This window comes from Oncorhynchus mykiss, chromosome 2 (assembly GCF_057628025.1).
Source record: "Oncorhynchus mykiss isolate SJ-2025 chromosome 2, ASM5762802v1, whole genome shotgun sequence".
Taxonomy (NCBI): domain Eukaryota; kingdom Metazoa; phylum Chordata; class Actinopteri; order Salmoniformes; family Salmonidae; genus Oncorhynchus; species Oncorhynchus mykiss.
In genome coordinates, this window is record NC_143023.1 from 92,232,846 (window position 1) to 92,255,853 (window position 23,008).

Consider the following 23,008-nt stretch of genomic DNA (forward strand, 5'->3'; position numbering starts at 1 on the left):
AGAAAAAAGTTTGAGCTATATTCCTGCACATCTACCCATTTTTCCATGGGGCGTAGAGAAGATTTAGCAGTTTTAGAACTAATTTCATGCAATTCTACTTATTTTTCCATGGGGCGGAGAGAAATGATTGCAGTTTTTAATATGATATCCGAGTGAGAGTGACTAAGAAAATCAATGGGGGCACCCCGGTCGGTATTTCGACCATGATTACTACAAGTTTAGATAGTTGGTCGCTAGATTATTATTTACCAATCAAAATATATTTAGCTGACATGAGCTAGTTTGAGTGACTCAAGAGGAAAACTGCTAATGCGCAACCAAAATTCAAAACGGCACCTTTTGTATTCTACTAGTCTAACTTTCAACAGTAATTGAGACCCCGACTGAGTTTCAGAGAAGATGTAAACACCTTCAGATTTAATGACAAGAATTGACCTCCTGAGTCTTTCTCTACATTGTTTTGTTTGACATTGATATCATGCAATACACACGGGGTTTGATCAAACCTACTGTAGGACATTTCAATTACAAACAGCATATTTCTATTGTACAGGTAATACATCTGTCCCACAGTGCCAGAACCATCTCAAATAAAAAGGAACTACATACTGTAAACAGTCATCACAATAATTAGAAAATAGGCACTACTTGTGGTTTTGATTTTTAGAAAAAGTGCCTTCTGGATGACTTTTAAAGTGGTAAGACCACAGTGATGCCAAGATCATACTTGTTGAAATATTTTCCTTATACAGTAATTCCACCATACAATTTTGGCCAAACATTGTTTCCAAGTTACAGTAGGAGTAAGTGTTAATACATAGGGCTTTTTTGTCTGTAGATTGTCATTTTCAAGGGTCACCCGGATAGAATTCCACACATAGAATGTGATAGAGCGTGATTGAATTAGGTAGGAAACAATGTTATTAGGATACCATCCTTAACTTACACCTGCTTACCCACCGATATACATTGATTCTTCAATAACAGACTACTATTTTTTTATTTCTTAATTTAAATTACATTCCTTTCAATACAATAAAAAAATAAGAGTTAATTCACCTTTTTGGTATTGGCAGATAGATGACAAGCCCTAGTCAGAGTTCATTTTCACATAGTTAATTGGTGAGAATGCACTGACGGACTGCATTTAATTTAAAGCCTGTTATGATGTGATGGACTATTAGTCCATAAATAAACTTTCCAACATATATACTAACTGAATCTGAAATCAAACAGTGTGACACTAAAAACAGTCCAGGGACACGTAGACAGATTGAAATCACTGTCCCTGTCTTCCTCCGTACAGAGACGAGGTTTCCAGGTGACTTGATAGTGATCTCATATCATTTGGAATAGCTCATAAAGCCACATAAACATATTCTATCTTGATATTGAGTTTGATCTGTAACTACTTGTTGGTTTCTCTGCACTGTAGTACCTGTTCTCACATTTGGCTGCACACTTTACAGTTAACAGTACTGTACTTTTGGCCAATAACCTTTGTGAGGAAGATACATGTAGGCTCTTTTGGATGGGACCGGTAATGCTTTAGCCTGGGTATTTCTGTAGACATGTTTGTTCTGTAGAAACATGGCAGTGAGTAGAAAGCTGCACCAAGTAGATTGTGTTGCAGATCAGTATTACTAAATGGTTATTTACTGGCATATTGTAAAGATTTATTTTAGGAGTCGGCCAAAGCGTTACCATTCAATGCAGTTTAAAATCCACCATGCAAGTTGTTTCATCATAACACAATATTGGAGAAATATACTATTGAGAGAACGCTATTCAATGAAGATGTCCTCTGTTGGGCAGGAGTAGCCCACAGTTTCCTTGTAGTACAGTTGGAAGGCTTTCCTATATGTATAGGAACAACAAAGAGGAGTTAGGTAAAAATAGTCAGTAGTAATTTGTTAATAGAAAAATGTGTAATATAAACAGTGTGATGTACATGTTCATTAGCATATGTGGATAGTAAGAAGGGGTGGCAGAGAGAAAGGATGAGAGATTACCCAACAGACTCAGCTAGGGGCATCATGGAGTCGTCTGACATGAATACATGACAAGCAAACCGCTGATGATCAGGATGTTTAGTGATGAATCCAAAATACCTGGATGGGAGAGAGCAATGGGAGAGACACGATGCAATATGCTCCAGATACAGTGTCTAGAGTTGAGAAGCAACTCTCAATTGCTCGTCTTTGTATCCTTGAGTTACAGCTTTTTAAACACCCATATTTCTTTATGCAATGAATCTGCTTTCATACAGTATTCAAAAAGCTTTAAGTTGAATTACTTCCTTAGTTTAGCATGTGTCATGATAGTTCATTTACTCACTTGTTATGTTTTGGGTGACAGCCGCAAAAGGAGATGTTCTTAAGCTGAAAAAAGTGAAAGCACTTATCCCCCTGTGAAAATATACATAGAGATTAGAGATAGTTACGGTCAGTTCCTGCACTAGAGTGTGATGTCAGAGACGGTACAGTTCTAGAATTAGAACAAGTACTCATAGAATGTAGCCTACTCATTCTATTTTTTGGGGTACAGTTCTAGAATTAGAACAAGTACTCATAGAATGTAGCCTACTCATTCTATTTTTATGGGTACAGTTCTAGAATTAGAACAAGTACTCATAGAATGTAGCCTACTCATTCTATTTTTATGGGCACAGTGGCTATGGGCCTGAGTGAATGCATCATACTAGCATGGAAGCCCATCTGTTTCTGCTCATGTTTGACATGGCAATTCAATCATCAGAAACAGACTGACACGCAGGCCATACCAGTAAAAACACAACCTAATATTAGGCTGAGACTCTATGGTCTGTGTCTGAGAGCTTGTTCATACAGTAAACCTGTCCGAAAGGGCACACTGCCGGTGCACCACGAGTGAGGAGGATTAAAAAGTCTTAAAACTGAGTGGTCTTTATGCAAGAGTGTGGTTATGTAACTGGCTATCACAGTATCCCAAACATCCTCACGAGGGCAGTGTCCACCCTGCTAACAGACTGCTGCTTCCACTAAAGACTGGCAGTGTCCACCCCACTAACAGACTGCTGCTTCCATTAAAGATTGGCAGTGTCCACCCCACTAACAGACTGCTGCTTCCACTAAAGATTGGCAGTGTCCACCTTATTAACAGACTGCTGCTTCCACTAAAGTTTGGCAGTGTCCACCTTACTAACATACTGCTGCTTCCACTAAAGAGTTGCAGTGTCCACCTTACTAACATACTGCTGCTTCCACTAAAGATTGGCAGTGTACACCCTACTAACAGACTGGCAGTGTCCACCTTACTAACATACTGCTGCTTCCACTAAAGATTGGCAGTGTCCACCCTACTAACAGACTGGCAGTGTCCACCTTACTAACATACTGCTGCTTCCACTAAAGATTGACAGTGTCCACCTTACTAACATACTGCTGCTTCCACTAAAGATTGGCAGTGTACACCCTACTAACAGACTGGCAGTGTCCACCTTACTAACAGACTGCTGCTTCCACTAAAGATTGGCAGTGTCCACCTTACTAACATACTGCTGCTTCCACTAAAGACTGGCAGTGTCCACCCAACTAACAGACTGGCAGTGTCCACCCTGCTAACATACTGCTGCTTCCACTAAAGACTGGCAGTGTCCACCCTGGTAACATACTGCTGCTTCCACTAAAGATTGGCAGTGTCCACCCTACTAACATACTGCTGCTTCCACTAAAGATTGGCAGTGTCCACCCTGCTAACAGACTGGCAGTGTCCACCCTGCAAACATACTGCTGCTTCCACTAAAGATTGGCAGTGTCCACCCTGCTAACAGACTGGCAGTGTCCACCCTGCTAACAGACTGCTGCTTCCACTAAAGACTGGCAGTGTCCACCCTGCTAACAGACTGCGGCTTCCACTAAAGACTGCCAGTGTACACCCTGCTAACAGACTGGCAGTGTCCCACCCTGCTAACAGACTGCTGCTTCCACAAAAGACTGAGTGTCCACCCTGCTAACAGACTGGCAGTGTCCACCCCACTAACAGACTGCGGCTTCCACTAAAGACTGCCAGTGTACACCCTGCTAACAGACTGGCAGTGTCCCACCCTGCTAACAGACTGCTGCTTCCACTAAAGACCGACAGTGTCCACCCCACTAACAGACTGGAAGTCTTCACCATGCTAACAGACTGGCAGTGGCCACCCTGCTAACAGACTGGAAGTCTTCACCATGCTAACAGACTGGCAGTGCCCACCCTGCTAACAGACTGGACGTGCCCACCCTGCTAACAGACTGGACGTCTTCACCCTGCTAACAGACTGGATGTCTTCACCCTGCTAACAGACTGGTAGTGCCCACCCTGCTAACAGACTGGCAGTGCCCACCCTGCTAACAGACTGGCAGTGCCCACCCTGCTAACAGACTGGCAGTGGCCACCCTGCTAACAGACTGGCAGTGGCCACCCTGCTAACAGACTGGAAGTCTTCACCATGCTAACAGAATGGTAGTGTCCACCCTGCTAACAGAATGGTAGTGTCCACCCTGCTAACAGAATGGTAGTGTCCACCCTGCTAACAGAATAGTAGTGTCCACCCTGCTAACAGAATGGTAGTGTCCACCCTGCTAACAGAATGGTAGTGTCCACCCTGCTAACAGAATGGTAGTGTCCACCCTGCTAACAGAATGGTAGTGTCCACCCTGGTAACAGACTGCTGCTTCTACTAACGACTGTTTTGAAAAGGTCTAGTTACACCGTAGCTTCCACAGAAACACTCCAGAATTGTACTTTGCAACATGACTAATGTATGACTCGTGGGATTGATTAACTACAAAAGTCTGACTACAAAATTCCATCCCACAACATGTAGGGGTGGCAGGTAACCTAGTGGTAGAGTGTTGGGTCAGTAACCAAAAGGTTACAAGATCGAATCCCCGAGCTGAACCCACTGTTCCTAGGCAGTCATTGTAAATAAGAATGTGTTCTTAACTCACTTGCCTAGTTAAATAAAGGTTAAATAAATAAATAAATATCTAGCTAATCCAAATGAAACATGGGTCTTGAACACTGATGCATAAACCAATAACAATGAAGCACTGTGAACACACATTGTTGTTAGCAGTCATGGAATAAGGGCATTTTAGGGTTTAAGAGAAGACATACTCTTTCCGAGGTCCTGCATTCATCTTGCACTATGATCTTCACCCCCTTCATGTTGATCTCCAGAACACATGTAGAGGGAGGCTGCATGGTCATCCGCCGGTTGGTAGCAATCTGTTGACGGAAACAGGACCAACATAGTCAGATTCAAATACGGTGTTTACTTGGCTGTAAGTACACTTAGCTTCCAGATCACATTCCTCCTGTATTATTCCAAATAAGGACTGTGAAAGGAGGGTTTAGATTAGAAACTCCAGCCTACCACTGGGGGGGGGGGGGGGGGGGGGGGGGGGGGGGCTAATACTCTACCTTTTGCATAGCAGCACAAAGCACATCGTTGCCTTTGTGGTACGGTACGTTAACAGAGCCTAGGAACTTCACACGGAATCTGTCAACCCAGTCATCTTTGTCATCTAATTGATATAAGAGGAGAGAACGGTTTGATTTACAGTTAGGAGCATTACATACTGATATTAATAGCATTGAAAAGCGGAATTATTTGGGTAAGACAAGGGCAAAGACAAAGTTCAATAACATTCAATGGTGGTCCACACAGATTTAATTTCATCAGCACAGTATACAGTAGAGGTTCATTCAAAGCCAAGCAATACTATTTAAAGATCCTATCCTGTTCGTGCTCTTGTGCCAAAACGCCAACTCCAACTGGCAAACATGTTTGGCATGACAGTGAGTGGCAAGGAGTTGGCAAGAGAGCATGAACAGACTGGCACCCAGGCTAATTTATTTCAGGCATTTTTTAGAATGCCCTTACTGATCCTATAACCAAACAGTGATGCCCAAAGTGTATCGATGGCATTACCTTTGCTATGTTCAGAGCCCGTATAATGGATGAAATAAACCATATTTGATACCTTTGCTTTGTTCCTGTGTGACCTTGGCAGCGTAGTAGGCAGGGAAGATGCCGCTGGCCCCAGTCCTCATGTTGTAGGCCTTACACCACAGGTCATCAGCCTGAGCCTCCATCAGTAGGGGGTCATCCACCTCTAGCTCCAGCTCATCGTCATGGCGAGGGACAAACCTGTCAATCACACAGACAGCATGGTTAATCAATAAATCAATCAAATGTAGTTAGAAAGTCATTTTTACCAGTTGTCACAAAGTTCTTTACAGTAACCCAGCCTACACCCAAAGAGCAAGCAGGAGCACAGTGGGAAGGAAACCCACTCCATAGTGGATGCAAATGAAACACTGCGAGCATGGAATATCTTGCTAACGAGGTAGTGATTACATGAGGACACTAGCTAAATGTGAGACCATTATGATGGTGTGTTTGATGTTTATTCATGTAATGAATCTTTAATGCGTTTGTCAGCTCGTGAAGGAGGACCCTGTGTAAGATTGCTTTATGCATTCATATATATGTAGAACCCATGTACAGAGCATTTGGAAAGTTTTCAGACCCCTTCCTTTTCCCCCACATTTTGTTACGTTACAACCTTATTCTAAAATGGATTAAAGAAAAAATGTTCCTCATCAATCTACACACAATTCCCCATAATGCCAAAGTGAAAACAGGTTTTTAGAAATAAAATAAAAATACTTTATTTGCATAAGTATTCATACCCTTTGCCCTTCGAAATTGAGCTCAGGTGCATCCTGTTTCCATTGATCATCCTGTTCTACAACTTGAATGGAGTCCACATGTGGTAAATTAAAATGATTGGACATGATTTGGAAAGGCACAAAATTCTGCAGCATTGAAGGTCCCCAAGAACACAGTGGCCTCCATCGTCCTTAAATGGAAGAAGTTTGGAACCACCAAGACTTTTCCTAGAACTGAGCAATCGGGGGAGAAGGGCCTTGGTCAGGGAAGTGACCAAGAACCCGATGGTCACTCTGGCAGAGCTCCAGAGTTCCTCTGTGGAGATGGGAGAAACTTCCAGAAGGACAACCATCTCTGCAGCACTCCACCAATCAGGCCTTTATGGTAGAGTGATCAGACGGAAGCCACTCCTCAGTAAAAGGCAATTGACAGCTTGCTTGGAGTTTGCCAAAATGCACCTAAAGAACTCTCAGACCATGAGAAAGAAGATTCTCTGGACTGATGAAACCAAGATTGAACTTATTGGCCTGAATGCCAAGCTTCACATCTGGAAGAAACCTGGCACCATCCCTACGGTGAAGCATGGTGGTGGCAGCATCATGCTGTGGGGATGTTTTTCAGTGGCAGGGACTGGGAGATTAGTCAGGTTCGAGGGAAAGATGAATGGAGTACAGAGAGATCCTTGATGAAAACCTGCTCTAGAGTGGTCAGGACCTCAGACTGGGGCGAAGGTTCACCTTCCAACAGGACAACGACCCTAAGCACACAGCCAAGACAACGCAGGAGTGGCTTCAGGACATGTCTCAATGTCCTTGAATGGCCCAGCCAGAGCCCGGACTTGAACCTGATCAAACATCTCTGGAGAGACCGGAAAATAGCTTGAGAGGATCTGCAGAGAAGAATGGGAGAAACTCACCAAATACAAGACTCAAGGCTGTAATCGCTGCCAAAGGTGCTGCAACAAAGTACTGAGTAAAGGGTCTGAATAATTACACTACCGTTCAAAAGTTTGGGGTCACTTATAAATGTCCTCGTTTTTGAAAGAAAAGCTAAAAATGTTAATGTCCATTAAAATAACATCAAACTGATCAGAAATACAATGTAGACATTGTCAATGTTGTAAATGACTATTCTAGCTGGAAACGGCTGATTTTTTAATGGAATATCTACACACATTTACAGAGGCCATAATCAGCAACCATCACTCCTGTGTTCAAATGGCATGTTGTGTTAGCTCATCCAAGTTTAGCATTTTAAAAGGCTAATTGATCATTAGAAAACCCTTTTGCAATTATGTTAGCACAGCTGAAAACTGTTGTCCTGATTAAAGAAGCAATAAAACTGTCCTTCTTTAGACTAGTTGAGTATCTGGAGCATCAGCATTTGTGGGTTCGATTACAGACTCAAAATGGACAGAAACAAATAACTTTCTTCTGAAACTCGTCAGTCTATTTTTGTTCTTAGAAATGAAGGCTATTCCATGCAAGAAATTGCCAAGAAACTGAAGATCTCGTACAACGCTGTGTACTACTTCCTTCAGAGAACAGGGCAAACTTGGTTCTAACCAGAATAGAAAGAGTAGTGGGAGGCCCCGGTGCACAACTGAGCAGAGGACAAGTACATTCGAGTTTCTAGTTTGAGAAACAGACGCCTCACAAGTCCTCAACTGGCAGCTTCATTAAATAGTACCCGCAAAACACCAGTCTCAACGTCAGCAGTGAAGAGGCGACTCCGGGATGCTGGCCTTTTCAGCAGAGTTGCAAAGAAAAAGCCATATCTCAGACTGGCCAATAAAAACAAAAGATTAAGATGGACAAAAGAACACAGACACTGGACAGAGGAAGATTGGAAAAAAGTGTTATGGACAGACGAATAAAAGTTTGAGGTTTCGGATCACAAAGAAGAACATTCGTGAGACGCAGAAAAATGAAAAGATGCTGGAGGAGTGCCTGACGCCATCTGTCAAGCATGGTGGAGGCAATGTGATGGTCTGGGGGTGCTTGGTGTTGGTAAAGTGGGAGATTTGTACAGGGTAAAAGGGATATTGAAGAAGGAAGGCTATCACTCCATTTTGCAACGCCATGACATACCCTGTGGACGGTGCTTAATTGGAGCCAATTTCCTCCTACAACAGGACAATGACCCAAAGCACAGCTCGAAACTCTGCAATAACTATTTAGGGAAGAGGCAGTCTGCTGGTATTCTGTCTATAATGGAGTGGCCAGCACAGTCACCGGATCTCAACCCTATTGAGCTGTTGTGGGAGCAGCTTGACCGTATGGTACGTAAGAAGTGCCCATCAAGCCCAAGCCAATTCAACTTGTGGGAGGTGCTTCAGGAAGCGTGAGGTGAAATCTCTTCAGATTACCTCAACAAATTGACAACTAGAATGCCAAAGGTCTGGAAGGCTGTAATTACTGCACATGGAGGATTCTTTGACGAAAGCAAAGTTTGAAGGACACAATTATTATTTCAATTAAAAATCATTATTTATAACCTTGTCAACGACTTGACTATATTTCCTATTCATTTTGCAACTAATTTCATGTATGTTTTCATGAAAAACAAGGACATTTCTAAGTGACACCAAACTTTTGAACGATAGTATATGTAAATATGATATTATTAAAAAAAAAAAAAGAATTGTAAAAATGTTTGAAACCTGTTTTTGCTTTGTCATTATGGGGTATTGTGTGTAGATTGACGAGGGGGAAAAAAATATTTCATCCATTTTAGAATAAGGCTGTAACGCAACTAAATGAGGAAAAAGTCAAGGGGTCTGAATACTTTCCAGAATGCACTGTATAATGGCTTATTCATGAAGGTTGTTGTATAGAGTAACCCCAAACAATGTCTCACCTGAACACAGCTCTGTGGCTCTGCTCTTGCTCCACCCCGTCTAACACACAGGAGAACAGGCCAAAGGACTCTGCACCTGGAGGACACAAGGCAGGAGAGGAGCTTCACGGCACTATCACATTAGTAGTGTCCAAACATCTTGATACAGGAGTGACTTTGGTATTTTTATCATGTTGACTCTGGTCATTCTTTAACCTTTGTAGTTCCTGTGTGGTAAGTGGTAATCTTAGCACTCTTCCTTCACAAATATGGTTTCAATGAAATTGCAATACAACTGAGAAACAGCATAACCTTAAGCCAGGTCTCCTTCGAAAAAAGGTTATTCATCCAAAGAGACTTCCTGGTTCAATAAAGGTTTAAAAATAAAATGTTAAAAAAGGATGGCAGCAGCCGGTCACAGAACTCACCGGAGGAGTGTAAACGTCCGTTCACAAACACATTGAGGAACTTGCGTGTTCGAGGTCCCCCGCCAACACCTGCCTCAGAGGATGAAGAAGCTCTGGACAGGCGTGATGACTTTCTCCTTTCTCTTTTCAGCTCGCTGTGATCCACCTCATAGTCCTCCTCGTTGGCTGACTCATATACCGTCTCTGTGTCGCTGTCCTCACTGTAGCTATGGTAGCACTGCTTCAAGCTCACCAGTTCTAGCTGGGCGTGCTCGTCCACCACTAGGGTGTACTTGACAGAGTCATAAGACAGACCATCAGCCTCGGAGCTCTGAGTGTGTGCAGTTCGCAGAGCCCCCGACCCCCCCTTAGATCTAGACTTAGAGCCCCTGTCCCACATCCCCCTGTCCCGGTCCCCTCCCTCACTGACGGATGGCCTAAGGCACGAGGAGGAGGAGCGTGGAGGAGGTGCAGAGGGGTGCAGGTAGACCTCGTCCTCCTCGCTGATGGAGGGGTTTGTTCGGTCAGGGAGGGTGGTGTTTGTGTATGCTGGGGGTCCCTCTGCATCGGAGCTGATAGACATGCGATTGCCCTCGCTGCTCTGAGACAGGAAGGGACGGTCACGGTCAGTGTCACAGTCAGTGTCAGGGTTCTTCTGGTGTACCGGGGTTAGGTAGATCTCCTCGGTGGCCTCTGGCTGGCGCTCCTCCTCCTGGCAGCACCCCCGAACCTGACCTCGCCCCGGTCCTCCTCCTCGCCCCCTGCTACCATCCCTATTCTTATCCCCCTCCACAGCTGTGTCTCTCATGCTGCCTGCTTTGGGTTTTGCTGCTGTAACCTGGTTGTGTGGAGCAGCAGAGGGCTTCTTATTCCGCTGTTTGGCGTCTCGCTGTCGGCCTCGTGTTTCTGTAACTCCGTGTGAGATGAACGTGGAGTAGTCCTTGCTGTGTGCCTTGACTGCCTGCTCTTTCCCTCTGTTTGGTGGTGGTTTGGCCACAGAGCCGTCACCGTTGTGCTGCTGGACAGCCTCGTCATTCACCTGCTCATTAGTGGGATCCCCTTTAACACAAACGAGGCACGCGACAACAACAACACAAACAAAAGATTATTCATTTGTCACCAAACTTTACAGTGAAGGATTATTAAGGGCTACAGTAATAATAAGATACATTCTGCATACTGTATAGAGTTTCATAATGAGAGCCATTGGTGGGTTTCGAATGAGAATATTGAGAAGCCGCTGGGCTTACATGTACTATTTCTTAAGCATTTTAGTGTTCAAGTCATGGTCTAGGCCCAGTCATTTTATGAAGGAATGAGCGGATTAGAGTATAATGAAATACTGCCGCATTGGCTACAATATGTGCAATTACTCTGTGCTCATTGACATGAAATAAAACATGTCTAGACAAATATCATACTTAATACTTTCACTTCTGCAAAATAAACTTTGTTGCTTTGTTTAAAATTGATGTTGGTATTATTCTAAAAACAGGTACTGTCTACCAGTACATGTTTATGCTTTAAACCGGTGGATATCCCATTCTCACCTGTTATGTGGGGGGAGGAGGAGTTTGAGTTTGATACATTCTCCTTCCACGTGTCCTTCTTTCCAAACGAATTGTTGTTAATAGTGTCCTTGTCCTACAATGATATTACAGACAGAGAGAGAGAGAGGGAGAGAGAAGGGGGGGAGAGAGGGAGAGAGAAGGGGGAGAGAGAGAGAAGGGGGAGAGAGAGAAGAGGGAGAGAAAGAGAGAAGGGGGAGAGAGATACATTTTAATTTGATAAACATTACATCAAATCAAACTTGATTTTCCACATGCGCCAAATATAACAAGTGCAGACTTTACCGTGAAATTCTCACTTACAAGCCCTTAACCAACAGTGTAGACTTTACCGTGAAATACTTACTTACAAGCCCTTAACCAACAGTGTAGACTTTACCGTGAAATTCTCACTTACAAGCCCTCAACCAACAGTGTAGACTTTACCGTGAAATTCTCACTTACAAGCCCTCAACCAACAGTGCAGTTCAAGAAGAAGAAAATATTTACCAAATAGGCAAAAAAAAAAAAGTTATAATAAAAAGTAACAATAAGAATAACGAGGGTATATTATATAGGTCCTGGATGGCGGGAAGCTTGGCCCCAGTGATGTACTGGGCCGTTCGCACTACCCTCTGTAGCGCCTTATGGTCAGATGCCGAGCAGTTGCCATACCAGGCAATGATGCAACCGGTGTTCTCGATGGTGCAGCTGTAGAACCTTTTGAAGATCTGGGGGCCCATGCAAAATCTTCTCAGTCTCCTGAGGGAGAAAAGGTTTTGTCGTGCCCTCTTTACGACAGTCTTGGTATGTTTGGACCATGATAGTTCATTGGTGATGTGGACATCAAGGAACTTGAAACTCTCGACCCGCTCCACTACAGCCCTGTCGATGTTAATGGGTGCCTGTTCGGCCCGTATTTTCCTGTAGTCCACAAACAGCTCCTTTGTCTTGATCACATTGACGCAGAGGGTGTTGTCCTGGCACCACACTGCCTGTTTCTGACCTCCTCCCTATAGGCCATCTCATCATTGTCGGTGATCAGACCTACCACTGTTGTGTAGTCAGCAAACTTAATGATGGTGTTGGAGTCGTGTTTGGCCACGCAGTCGTGGGTGAACAGGGAATACAGGAGGGGACTAAGTACACACCCCTGAAGGGCCCCAGTGTTAAGGATCAGCGTGACAGACGTGTTGTTGCCTATTCTTACCACCTGGGGGCGGCCCGTCAGGAAGTCCAGGATCCAGTTGCAAAAGGAGGTGTTTAGTCTCAGAGTCCTTAGCTTAGTGATGGGCTTCATGGCACTTTGGTGTTGAATGCTGAGCTATAGTGGCTGAACAGCATTCTCACATAGCTAGAGCTTTTGTCCAGGTGAGAAGGGGGGGTGTGGAGTGCGGGAGGATGCTGTTGATGTGAGCCATGACCAGCCTTTCAAAGCACTTCATGGCTACCGATGTGAGTGCCACGGGGCGGTAATCATTTAGGCAGGTTACCTTTGCTTCCTTGGGCACAGGGAACTATGGTGGTCTGCTTGAAACATGTCGGTATTACAGACTCGTCAGGGAGAGGTTGAAAATGTCAGTGAAGACACTTGACAGTTGGTCCGCGCATGCTTTGAGTACACGTCCTGGTAATCCGTCTGGCCCCGCAGCTTTGTGAATGTTGACCTGTTTAAAGGTTTTGTTCACATCGGCTACCGAGAGCGTTATCACACAGTCATCCAGAACAGCTGGTACTCTCGTGCATGCTTCAGTGTTGCTTGCCTCGAAGCGAGCATGAAAGGCATTTAGCTCGTCTGGTAGGCTTGCGTCACTGGGCATCTCGTCTAGGTTTCCCTTTGTAGTCCATAATAGTTTTCAAGCCCTGCCACATCCGATGAGTGTCAGAGCCAGTGTAGTAGGATTCAATCTTAATCCTGTATTGATGCTTTGCTTGTATGATGGTTCGTCTGAGGGCATAGCGGGATTTCTTATAAGCATCCGGATTAGTCTCCCACTCCTTGAAAGCGTCAGCTCTAGCCTTTAGCTTAATGCGGATGTTGCCTGTAATCCATGGCTTCTGGTTGGGATATGTACGTACAGTCACTGTGGGGACGAAGTCATCGATGCACTTATTGATGAATCGGATGACTGAGGTGGTATATTCCTCAGTGCCATTGGATGAATCCCGGGACATAATCCAGTGATAGAATTGTGGTTAGATTTGCCAAATGGAGGGCGGGGGAGAGCTTTGTATACATCTCTGTGTGTGGAGTAAAGGTGGTCTCAGATTTTTTTCCCCCTGGTTGCACTGATTTAAGTTTGCCTGCATTAAAGTCCCTGGCCACTAGGAGCGCTGCTTCTGGGTGAGCATTTTCTTCTTTGCTTATGGCCTTATAGAGTTGGTTGAGAGAGGTCTTAATGCCAGCTTCGCTTTGTGGTGGTAAATAGACAGCTACTAATAATACAGATGAGGACTCTCTTGGTAGATAGTGTCATCGACAGCTTATCATAAGGTACTCTACCTCAGGCGAGCAAAACCTCGAGACTTCCTTAATATTAGACATTGCCCCACCCCTCGGTTTACCAGAGGTAGCGTCTCTGTTCTGCACAATAGCAAGGGGAATGTGTGTACAGTGTACACACACACACAAAAGGAGTGGTTGTTAGAACGCCTGAGTGTTGTTTTGTTTTGTATTATTACCAGAGAGCCAGCCCCCCCCCAGCCCCATCCAGCCCAGCCCCATCCAGCCCAGTCCACAGCTATTTAAGCCAAGCAGCACTACGATCAATGACTGTCTCAGTTTCCAATCACATATACCCAGCCCTAGCCTCAGTTACAGCTTCCTGCAGCCAAATGAAGAACCAGATCCACCTAAATCTAAACCCATCTAAATATATGGCTCTGGCGAGACTAACCAAGCCCTGATGACATCACACACGCCACCACAATCAGATCCGTCTGCCAGGAAGATGAATCAGGAATGAACCAGTGAAGAGGAGGAAGTCAAGGCTCCTACACTAACACAGCTCACTGTCTGTCATAGAGACCATTCACAGTGATGGTGCTGACTCACTGTGGTAATGCAGCTGCTGCTGACGGGCACTGGCACGGTTACCATGGCTACCCTGCCCCAGAACCGGAGGAAAGAGAGAGTGTGTATGTGTTTCTTTGGTGTGTGTGTGTGCTGATAGAACAGTTTGATGTTGAAATGTTCATCGTGAAGAATTGGTTATATTTATGAAATAAAGGAGAGTCATTTTGGAGTTTATGAAATCCACCGGGTATCAAACTCAATACTTACTGTGTGGGCCCTCTGGTAGCTAACAAGTCTTCACGTCTCCAGTAAGGTTACGCATCATTTGAGCCTAGCTTTACAAACCACCCCCGGAAGACTTCACCCTCCTTCCTCCTGTCCATAGCAACCCCAGCAGCTGATATCCACCCACTGTGTAATCTGAGTCATGGCACCGACAGGTTAGCCCACGCTACAACCTAGACATATTTCCTCTGAGAGATACAGGTCTTTTGAGATCTTGAACAAATCACCTGGCACAGTTAAGAGTAGAATCTCTATAGTTTCAAGTTGAATTAGTCGTATGTACGGGATACACGTGGGATACAACGTCCAACAAAATGCTTATTCGCAGGTTCCTTCTCGACAATGCGAAATCAATAAGAAATAATACAAGATAAGAATACGAACATAAAGCAAATGCCTCAGTAGAATAGAATACATATTTTAGCATCAGCATAAAACAGAAAGGCACAATTTATAGCCCAAAATGTACACATGTTTTAGGGAAGGGGAGGTGTTTAATTTGTGCAGTATTTAGCATAATAAGAGTCTGATAGCAGCCCTATCTCTAGGGACTGGGTGACATATTGGCTGGGAGTCCCTCTCTCTAGTCTAAACAAACGCTAAATCCTCCAATGTACTTGAACACATTATAAACCTGACTGGGTGTGGCATATAGACACTTAATCTGGAGGGGGATCTGAAAACAGGCAGTACCAACATTCAGATAACAGATCTGGGACCAGGCTAAGTGCAGCCTTGCTACAGCAGAAACATATCTGGGACCAGAGCAGGCAGTCTGAATCAAGCTTTCACTGTCTATTCCACAGTTCTTGAGATTAGCTCCTTAATGAAGTGTCTCTGTCTGTACCAGGCTATCACTCTGACAGAGTAAGAGTGAGACTTAAAACATGGTAAACCTAATCCTAATCCTCCTCCTAACCCCAACACAGGGTGAGATCACGACTCACCAGCAGCAGCAGGACTCAGGAGTAGAGTTCAGGACGTGCCACACACAGAGACGTGACCAGGACTGACAGGGACAGAATTAAGGATTACACTGCCTGAGGAACAGCATCCACACAGGCATCCCTCTATCTTCCTCATGGACCATGTTACCATGGGTTCAAATACAATTTGAAATCTTTCAGATATGTTTAGCATTTGCTTTAGTCTGCCTAGAGTGCCAGAGGAGCGGTGTTTCATGTTTTGGGACTATGCTATTGGTCCATTAAACCAGGCAAGGGTAAACAAGCACAGCTGAAGTATTTTAAGGATTTCAAGTGCTATTTGAACCCAGTTCTGCCACACACACACACACACACACACACACACACACACACACACACACACACACACACACACACACACACACGGCCTCTCTCCATCCTCCCCAGAGGTGGAAGTGATGTTAGGTTATCTGAAGGAACCCTGACAGTGAATACTGGAGCAGGTTATTATCCTACATCTGGTCATACTACCTTATCCTGCTCTTTCCTGATCTTCTGTGAATTTCAACACATACTCAGAAAGACATTGTGCTCATCATGGATGTCCTTGTGAAATATATTCTGAACTTTTTCTTTACCATTTTAACAACTGGTGATAACTGATTATAACTGGTTTCTGGTTTATACTGGTTTATAACTGGTAGCCTACAGGATAGCACTCTGGCAAGAGGTGTATTCTGAGGGGAAGATCAAAGATCTTCAACAGATCAACAAGATGCAAGGGATGAAAGCTGATCATCATTCCTTTACCCCTTCTACATAGGACTGTCATTGTAAACGGCCCTATCCTTGGACTGACACTGACGGACTCTGACCTGTCCTTTTCTATCGTTATCACTGGTGAGCACACCCTTACTTCCCTGTCTGTCGCCATTCAGCTGACAGGGAAGCTGACAGACTCACAGAAGGACAGTTCTATTTTCAGACAGCAAAGACCAAGGACAGGAGCGTATGCTACATACACAGTGGTAAACCCTGGCTCCGTCAAATGGAGGGCGAAAAAGCCCATTCAGTATCACATGATTAAACGTTCCCTCTACTGTAACAACGCCTTGATTGAGAACCACAAGAGTTCCAGCATTATGACATCCAAATACACGGTAGCAAAGCATGAGAACTGATCATCCTTTTCATTCAAGGACATTAAGTTACAATGCAGACATTTACATGACAGGTCTGTATATCGGTGCCTGGGGAACTGCCTTCGATACAGATCCCATTCTATCTTATCTCCCATGAAGGATTTAAACCAAACAGATGATCTGGAATCACAGAGGAGAAAATGAGCAGAATCTCTACTGTATATTGATGCTCGGACGCTATCAGCTTCTACAATTCCCCATATACAGATCCTATCCTGTCAAATGTCATCGTTCAAACAGACATAATATGATCTATGATCTGCCCTCTACTGTTTGGATACACATCTTAACATCTTCTGTATCTAATCCAACATTATTTCAACCAAACGGATGATCTGATGATCTGTGTCCTGGGTAGAAATAAACAGCCCCCACCTGAGTCCTGGGAGGCTGAGGCTGTGGAAACAGTGCTAGGGTGGTTGGTCTCTTGGGCCTGTACGTATCCATAGTGACCCGATGTTCCGCAGATTCTGATTCTATGACATTAGGCTGTTTCTGTCTGACAGGCGTTAAAACAATGGCCCTTCTCTCTTCCTGGTTGAGCCTGTGGTCGTCTTGGAAACCATGGATCAGGCCCCAGTGATCCTGTTCCTCTTGGATATCCTCCTCAGCATCGATCAGCTCCAAGTGGATCATCTCCGCCTGCAATTCCCTAAACCCCCGCCCGTCTGTCTTCCCCGCCTCGCTACTGGCTGGCCACGTCACATGGTCCTGGGAAGATCCAGACAGCAGCAGCGTTGCAGCAGCGTTGCAGCAGAGAGAGAGAGAGAGAGAGAGAGAGAGAGAGAATGATTCAGTGAGGAGGAGAGCAGAGGGAGGGGGAGAGAGCAGAGACGGAGCCAGCCAATCGGGGCTCGGCAATGACATCAGCAGAGTCTGTGGCTCTTTCTCTCTCATGCTCACTGTAATGTTATTCTAATCCAATCATACTGTAGCAGGATAAACCTCCCTGAAAACAAACACAGGCAGGGCTGGGCTATTGTTTTGTTCTGTGAGGAATACAACAGCACTGTGTAACACCCTGACTGTCTTTACACTGATGTCAAATCTAATTATAATTCTGAATCATTTCATTAACCACACAATATTAAGATGTACACAAACCTAACTGAGGCTACATCAATGCCATCCTAAAACTCCTACAACCCCCCCAAAGCGAATGCCTGGTCTGAAGACTCCATTTGACTGATATTAAAATGACAGTTCTCCCTAGCAGCTAGTGTTGTAGAATCTCTGCATGGCTAAAAGGCTGAAGGCCAGGCTGTAATGACGTGTCATATGTTAGATCGACTTAGCTCAGGACTACATGTGTATCAGGACTATCCCCGGCTGCAATCATTCATCTGATAAGTGACTTTGACCTACTCTGGACTTTGCTCTGTTTCTTCTATCGCTGCAGCTACTCTCATTCTCACAGTCACAAAATAAAATCACACAATGGGAGCAACATTTATCTCAACGCTCTATAACGAATATTCATATTATGAAAAGTAGACTGCAGCAGAGTCAAGTCAAACAGAGTGCATTGTGGTAGAATGGAGGACGGGGGGAGTTAATGGAGGGAAGCAGGTGCAGAGGAGCTTGAGGCTGCGTGTAACAGAACTGAGTTCAAATATTATCTGTGTTTGATTGAGCTTGCCTGGCATAATAGACCAATATAAGTCGCAAAACTGCAAACCCAGCCCAATTGACAACTTGAAACAGTATTTGAACCCAGGTCTGGTGTGTGTACATGTAGTTTATCTTACTTGTGAGTCAAGGTTGTCATAGTTGAGGCTTGCTCCAGCCTCGTCAGTGATCTCTGTGGCCTGGGAGAGATCGTCATCTTCAAACTCCTCCAGGCTGATGTCATGAGTCAGCCTGGACACACACACACATTGTGTCACAAATCAATGCGGGGAGAACACACAACACGTCACACACATCAATCAAAGGGTAATCACAGGTGTGTCTGTCTGCAGATTAGTCATACTTTCATTTTATAATGGCAGTCATACTAAGGTACTGCTAGATTATACTTCTAGTCTACATGCCGGGTGGACTACCAGGAGAACTACCAGGAGAACTACCAGGTGAACTACCAGGTGGACTACCAGGTGAACTACCAGGTGGACTACCAGGTGAACTACCAGGTGAACTACCAGGTGGACTATCAGGAGAACTACCAGGTGGACTACCAGGAGAACTACCAGGTGAACTACCAGGTGGACTACCAGGAAAACTACCAGGTGGACTACCAGGTGAACTACCAGGTGAACTACCAGGTGAACTATCAGGAGAACTACCAGGTGGACTATCAGGAGAACTACCAGGTGGACTACCAGGTGGACTACCAGGAGAACTACCAGGTGGACTACCAGGTGGACTATCAGGAGAACTACCAGGTGGACTACCAGGTGGACTATCAGGAGAACTACCAGGTGGACTATCAGGAGAACTACCAGGTGGACTACCAGGTGGACTATCAGGAGAACTACCAGGTGGACTATCAGGAGAACTACCAGGTGGACTACCAGGAGAACTACCAGGTGAACTACCAGGATAACTACCAGGTGGACTACCAGGAGAACTACCAGGAGAACTACCAGGAGAACTACCAGGTGGACTACTAGGCGGACTACCAGGCGGACTACCAGGTGAACTACCAGGTGAACTACCAGGTGGACTACCAGGTGGACTATCAGGAGAACTACCAGGTGGACTACCAGGTGGACTACCAGGAGAACTACCAGGTGAATTACCAGGTGAACTACCAGGTGGACTACCAGGAAAACTACCAGGTGGACTACCAGGTGAACTACCAGGTGAATTACCAGGTGAACTACCAGGTGGACTACCAGGAAAACTACCAGGTGGACTACCAGGTGAACTACCAGGTGAACTACCAGGTGAACTATCAGGAGAACTACCAGGTGGACTACCAGGTGGACTATCAGGAGAACTACCAGGTGGACTACCAGGTGGACTATCAGGAGAACTACCAGGTGGACTACCAGGTGGACTATCAGGAGAACTACCAGGTGGACTACCAGGTGGACTATCAGGAGAACTACCAGGTGGACTACCAGGTGGACTATCAGGAGAACTACCAGGTGGACTACCAGGTGGACTATCAGGAGAACTACCAGGTGGACTACCATCTGTGACGATATCAAAATGCTCTAATAAACCCTAGAACACATTCAAATTGTTGTAAAGAAAGAGAGAGAGAGAGAGAGAAAGAGAGAGAGAGAGAGAGAGAGAAAGAGAGACAGAGACAAAGAAGAGAGAAAGAGAGACAGAGAGACAAAGAAAGAGAGAGAGACAGAGAAAGAGAGACAGAGACAAAGAAGAGAGAAAGAGAGACAGAGAGACAAAGAAAGAGAGAGAGACAGAGAAAGAGAGAGAGAGAGACAGACTAGTATGACCTCCATGTATATTATCATAGAGCATTACTGCCAAGCAGTCGGGACTTATGGCAAATGTGCTGGTTTGCTAATCCGGTGAACACAAGGCAGCTGCATGTCCTGCTTAGGAGGTTCTTCAATTACTACACCAGTCAGAGTTTCACTACCCACCTCTGCTTACCAGGTGTGTATTCATTACGCCGATTCTGTTGCACAACATTTCTTATGGTGCAAACGGAAAACGGTTTGCAACGTAAACGAGAGTTTCTACTGGGCAAATTCAGATAGGTACCTCTCCGTTTTGTTTGCTTCCGTTTGGTTTTTAAACAGTAAATTGTTTCTGTTGCGAGATGTAATGAATACACCCCAGAATAAATACTGATGTTCAAAAAGAGCTGCGCAGCATAAACATAGTTTATCTTCATTTCTCATATGCATTGTGCAGAAAAGCTTGACAACAAATATAAAACCGACTATGTAAAACTAGCAGCACAGTTATCTGTAATTCTACAGATAAATACATGAATTTACGGCACATACTTTGTTTACATAATGTGGACATTTCCTAGTACAACTTTTTAAAGCGTCCTACTTTTGGCATAGTAGAGGTTTTCCAGGAAGCAGTCCATCATTGGACATAATATCCTACAACCGCTAATATCTCAGATTTCACACCATATTGCTTTATTTTTTATATTTAACTAGGAAAGTCAGTTAAGAAGAAATTATTATTTACAATGACAACGCTGGGCCAATTGTACACTGCCCTATGGGACTCCCAATCACGGCCGGATGCAGCCTGGATTCAAAACAGGCTCTACAGTGACGCATCTTGCACTGAGTGTCTTAGACCACTGCACCACTCGGGAGTCCCCAAATAAGGCATCCTGGGTTGTGTTGTTACCCTGTTCGAAAATAACCATCTGATGATACTATGCACAGTATCTTTACCACAGGTAAAGGTCTATAACTCTGCCTGAGACATTAATTATGCACCAAACGGAAAATACAGACTGAAACCTGGATGGAAGCACTTGAAGTAGTCCAAAAATAAAACACTTGTTTTTGCTTTCCCATTGCAAAACATTTTGTTACGTTTTGCCCTAATGAATACAACCCTGGTTTAACTCTAGAAGTGCAGCCCTTCTGTACCATTTCTCCCACTGGTCTTCCATCCACTTCTCTCTATGCTCCTCCTCCAACCACTGTACTCCATCCTCGTTGTACTCCATGGCCAGACTGAGGCAGAGTAACATCAGCAGGGCAGGGCAGGCAAAGGGACAAGGAAGTGATCGATTCAACAGGCAATTAAAACACTTCCTCCTTTCAACAGAGCATCATTCACAATCCTCCCAGCCTCTTCACTCGCCATCCACTCTGGCCCACACATCAACTACAGCATCAGCACCACAAGACAGACATTTTATTAGTACTATTGTTTGTATAATTTGCATATCATTGTATTTAAAATGTGCTTGACTTTCCTTGTCTGTCAGTGTATCAGTGTTTTGTTAGATGTTCTCTATTTTGTGTGGACCCACAGAGGGATGCAGTCAAAAGATAGACCAGCTCATTTCCCACACAGCATAGATCTCGTCTTCACCACTGGCTCCACCAAGGCACTTGTTTGGTCTCTGTATTTGTGTTCCCCCTCTGGTCTGGTATAATGACTGGGGGATGATGGGATGGGGGAAGTGCAGCCCTGCCTGATGGAGAGTAGTGAGACTGGGGAGGGGGAAGAGACTCACCCTCTTAGCCCCAGCCCATCAACCCTGGCTGGGTAGGGTCTCCTCCTGTAAGGCCCTGCCTCCTGTATGATGGAGGGCTTGGATCGATGCAGCTCTACTCAGGTTGCCTGCCTCCTCCTCCCCAGGACAGCCAGCCATACACAGGCTAAAGGAAGGGAAGTGGTGACTGGGGCAGGCTAAAGGAAGAGAAGTGGTGACTGCCAGGATCAATGGAGCTGCTGCTGAAAGAGTCTTCTTCTCATCATCTTGATCGGAGGGAGGAGGACATGGAAGGTCCCTGGCCCTTAGAACAGCATGGCTTCCACTGTGTTGTTGTGTAGTATGGTTGTGTAGTATGGTTCATGCCCTGAACAAACTGTGATATGTGCAACGGTGCAGCAGAGATACTTTTCAGCTTACATACGTCTAGTCTATCCTGTTTAAAATAATGTGATTTGCTGTCCCTATTGGCAAGTCATGACATGCACACACACTACAACACTGGCTAGCCACTAACACATGCAGGGCTTGTAAAATACAGCTCCTATAAAGTGAATACACTTACACTAACTCCTATCAACTCAAGCGTTGAACCTCACAAGAAACAGCGGGTAAAATCCCAATACGAAAGTGTGACATTTACTTTACTGGTTGTGCCATGTAAATTAAACTGTGTCTGTGTTCATCCATCCTAACAATACCCTCGGTCTTTAGTTTATCAAGTTACAGATTAGGATAATTATACTGTACAGGGAAGCTCAAGTTTCAGTTTCACTGGGACATGTCTTTACCAGATATCAAAATGGTCCTTAAAAGACTGCCTTTAGCTCATTTGTCAATCATCCATTTCTCTTTTACTGTAAGAGGATGTTACACAACCATACATTTGTTTCTGTCAGAGTGGATAACAGGAGACAAAGACAGAGAGAGAGGACTCTGGCCATTAGTAGTGATCTCTGAGGAGATCACGTCAG

At 44.7% G+C, this 23,008-nt stretch overlaps 1 protein-coding gene across 1 annotated transcript; it reads right to left on the minus strand.

Annotated features, from left to right (window-relative positions):
- Nucleotides 1-384: 384 nt before the first annotated feature.
- On the minus strand, nt 385-21,586 carry LOC110502383 (C-Jun-amino-terminal kinase-interacting protein 1). Its single transcript, XM_021580367.3, has 12 exons — nt 21,460-21,586; nt 18,670-18,781; nt 17,297-17,632; nt 11,496-11,589; nt 9,967-11,004; nt 9,560-9,635; nt 6,009-6,175; nt 5,446-5,549; nt 5,140-5,250; nt 2,338-2,408; nt 2,013-2,111; nt 385-1,857 (listed from the first exon to the last, which is right to left on the minus strand). Exons 1-12 carry the CDS (start codon nt 21,561-21,563, stop codon nt 1,785-1,787), a joined length of 2,385 nt encoding a protein of 794 aa, XP_021436042.3. The 5' UTR covers nt 21,564-21,586; the 3' UTR covers nt 385-1,784.
- Nucleotides 21,587-23,008: the final 1,422 nt, after the last annotated feature.

Coding starts and splice junctions, on each gene's coding strand:
- LOC110502383 (XM_021580367.3), bottom strand. CDS start 21,563: ATGTTACTCTGCCTCAGTCTGGCCATGGAGTACAACGAGGATGGAGTA. Junction 11,005..11,495: donor CTCCTCCCCCCACATAACAG/GTGAGAATGGGA, acceptor TTTGTGTTAAAG/GGGATCCCACTAATGAGCAG. Junction 2,112..2,337: donor TGTCACCCAAAACATAACAA/GTGAGTAAATGA, acceptor TCTCCCATCCAG/GTATTTTGGATTCATCACTA.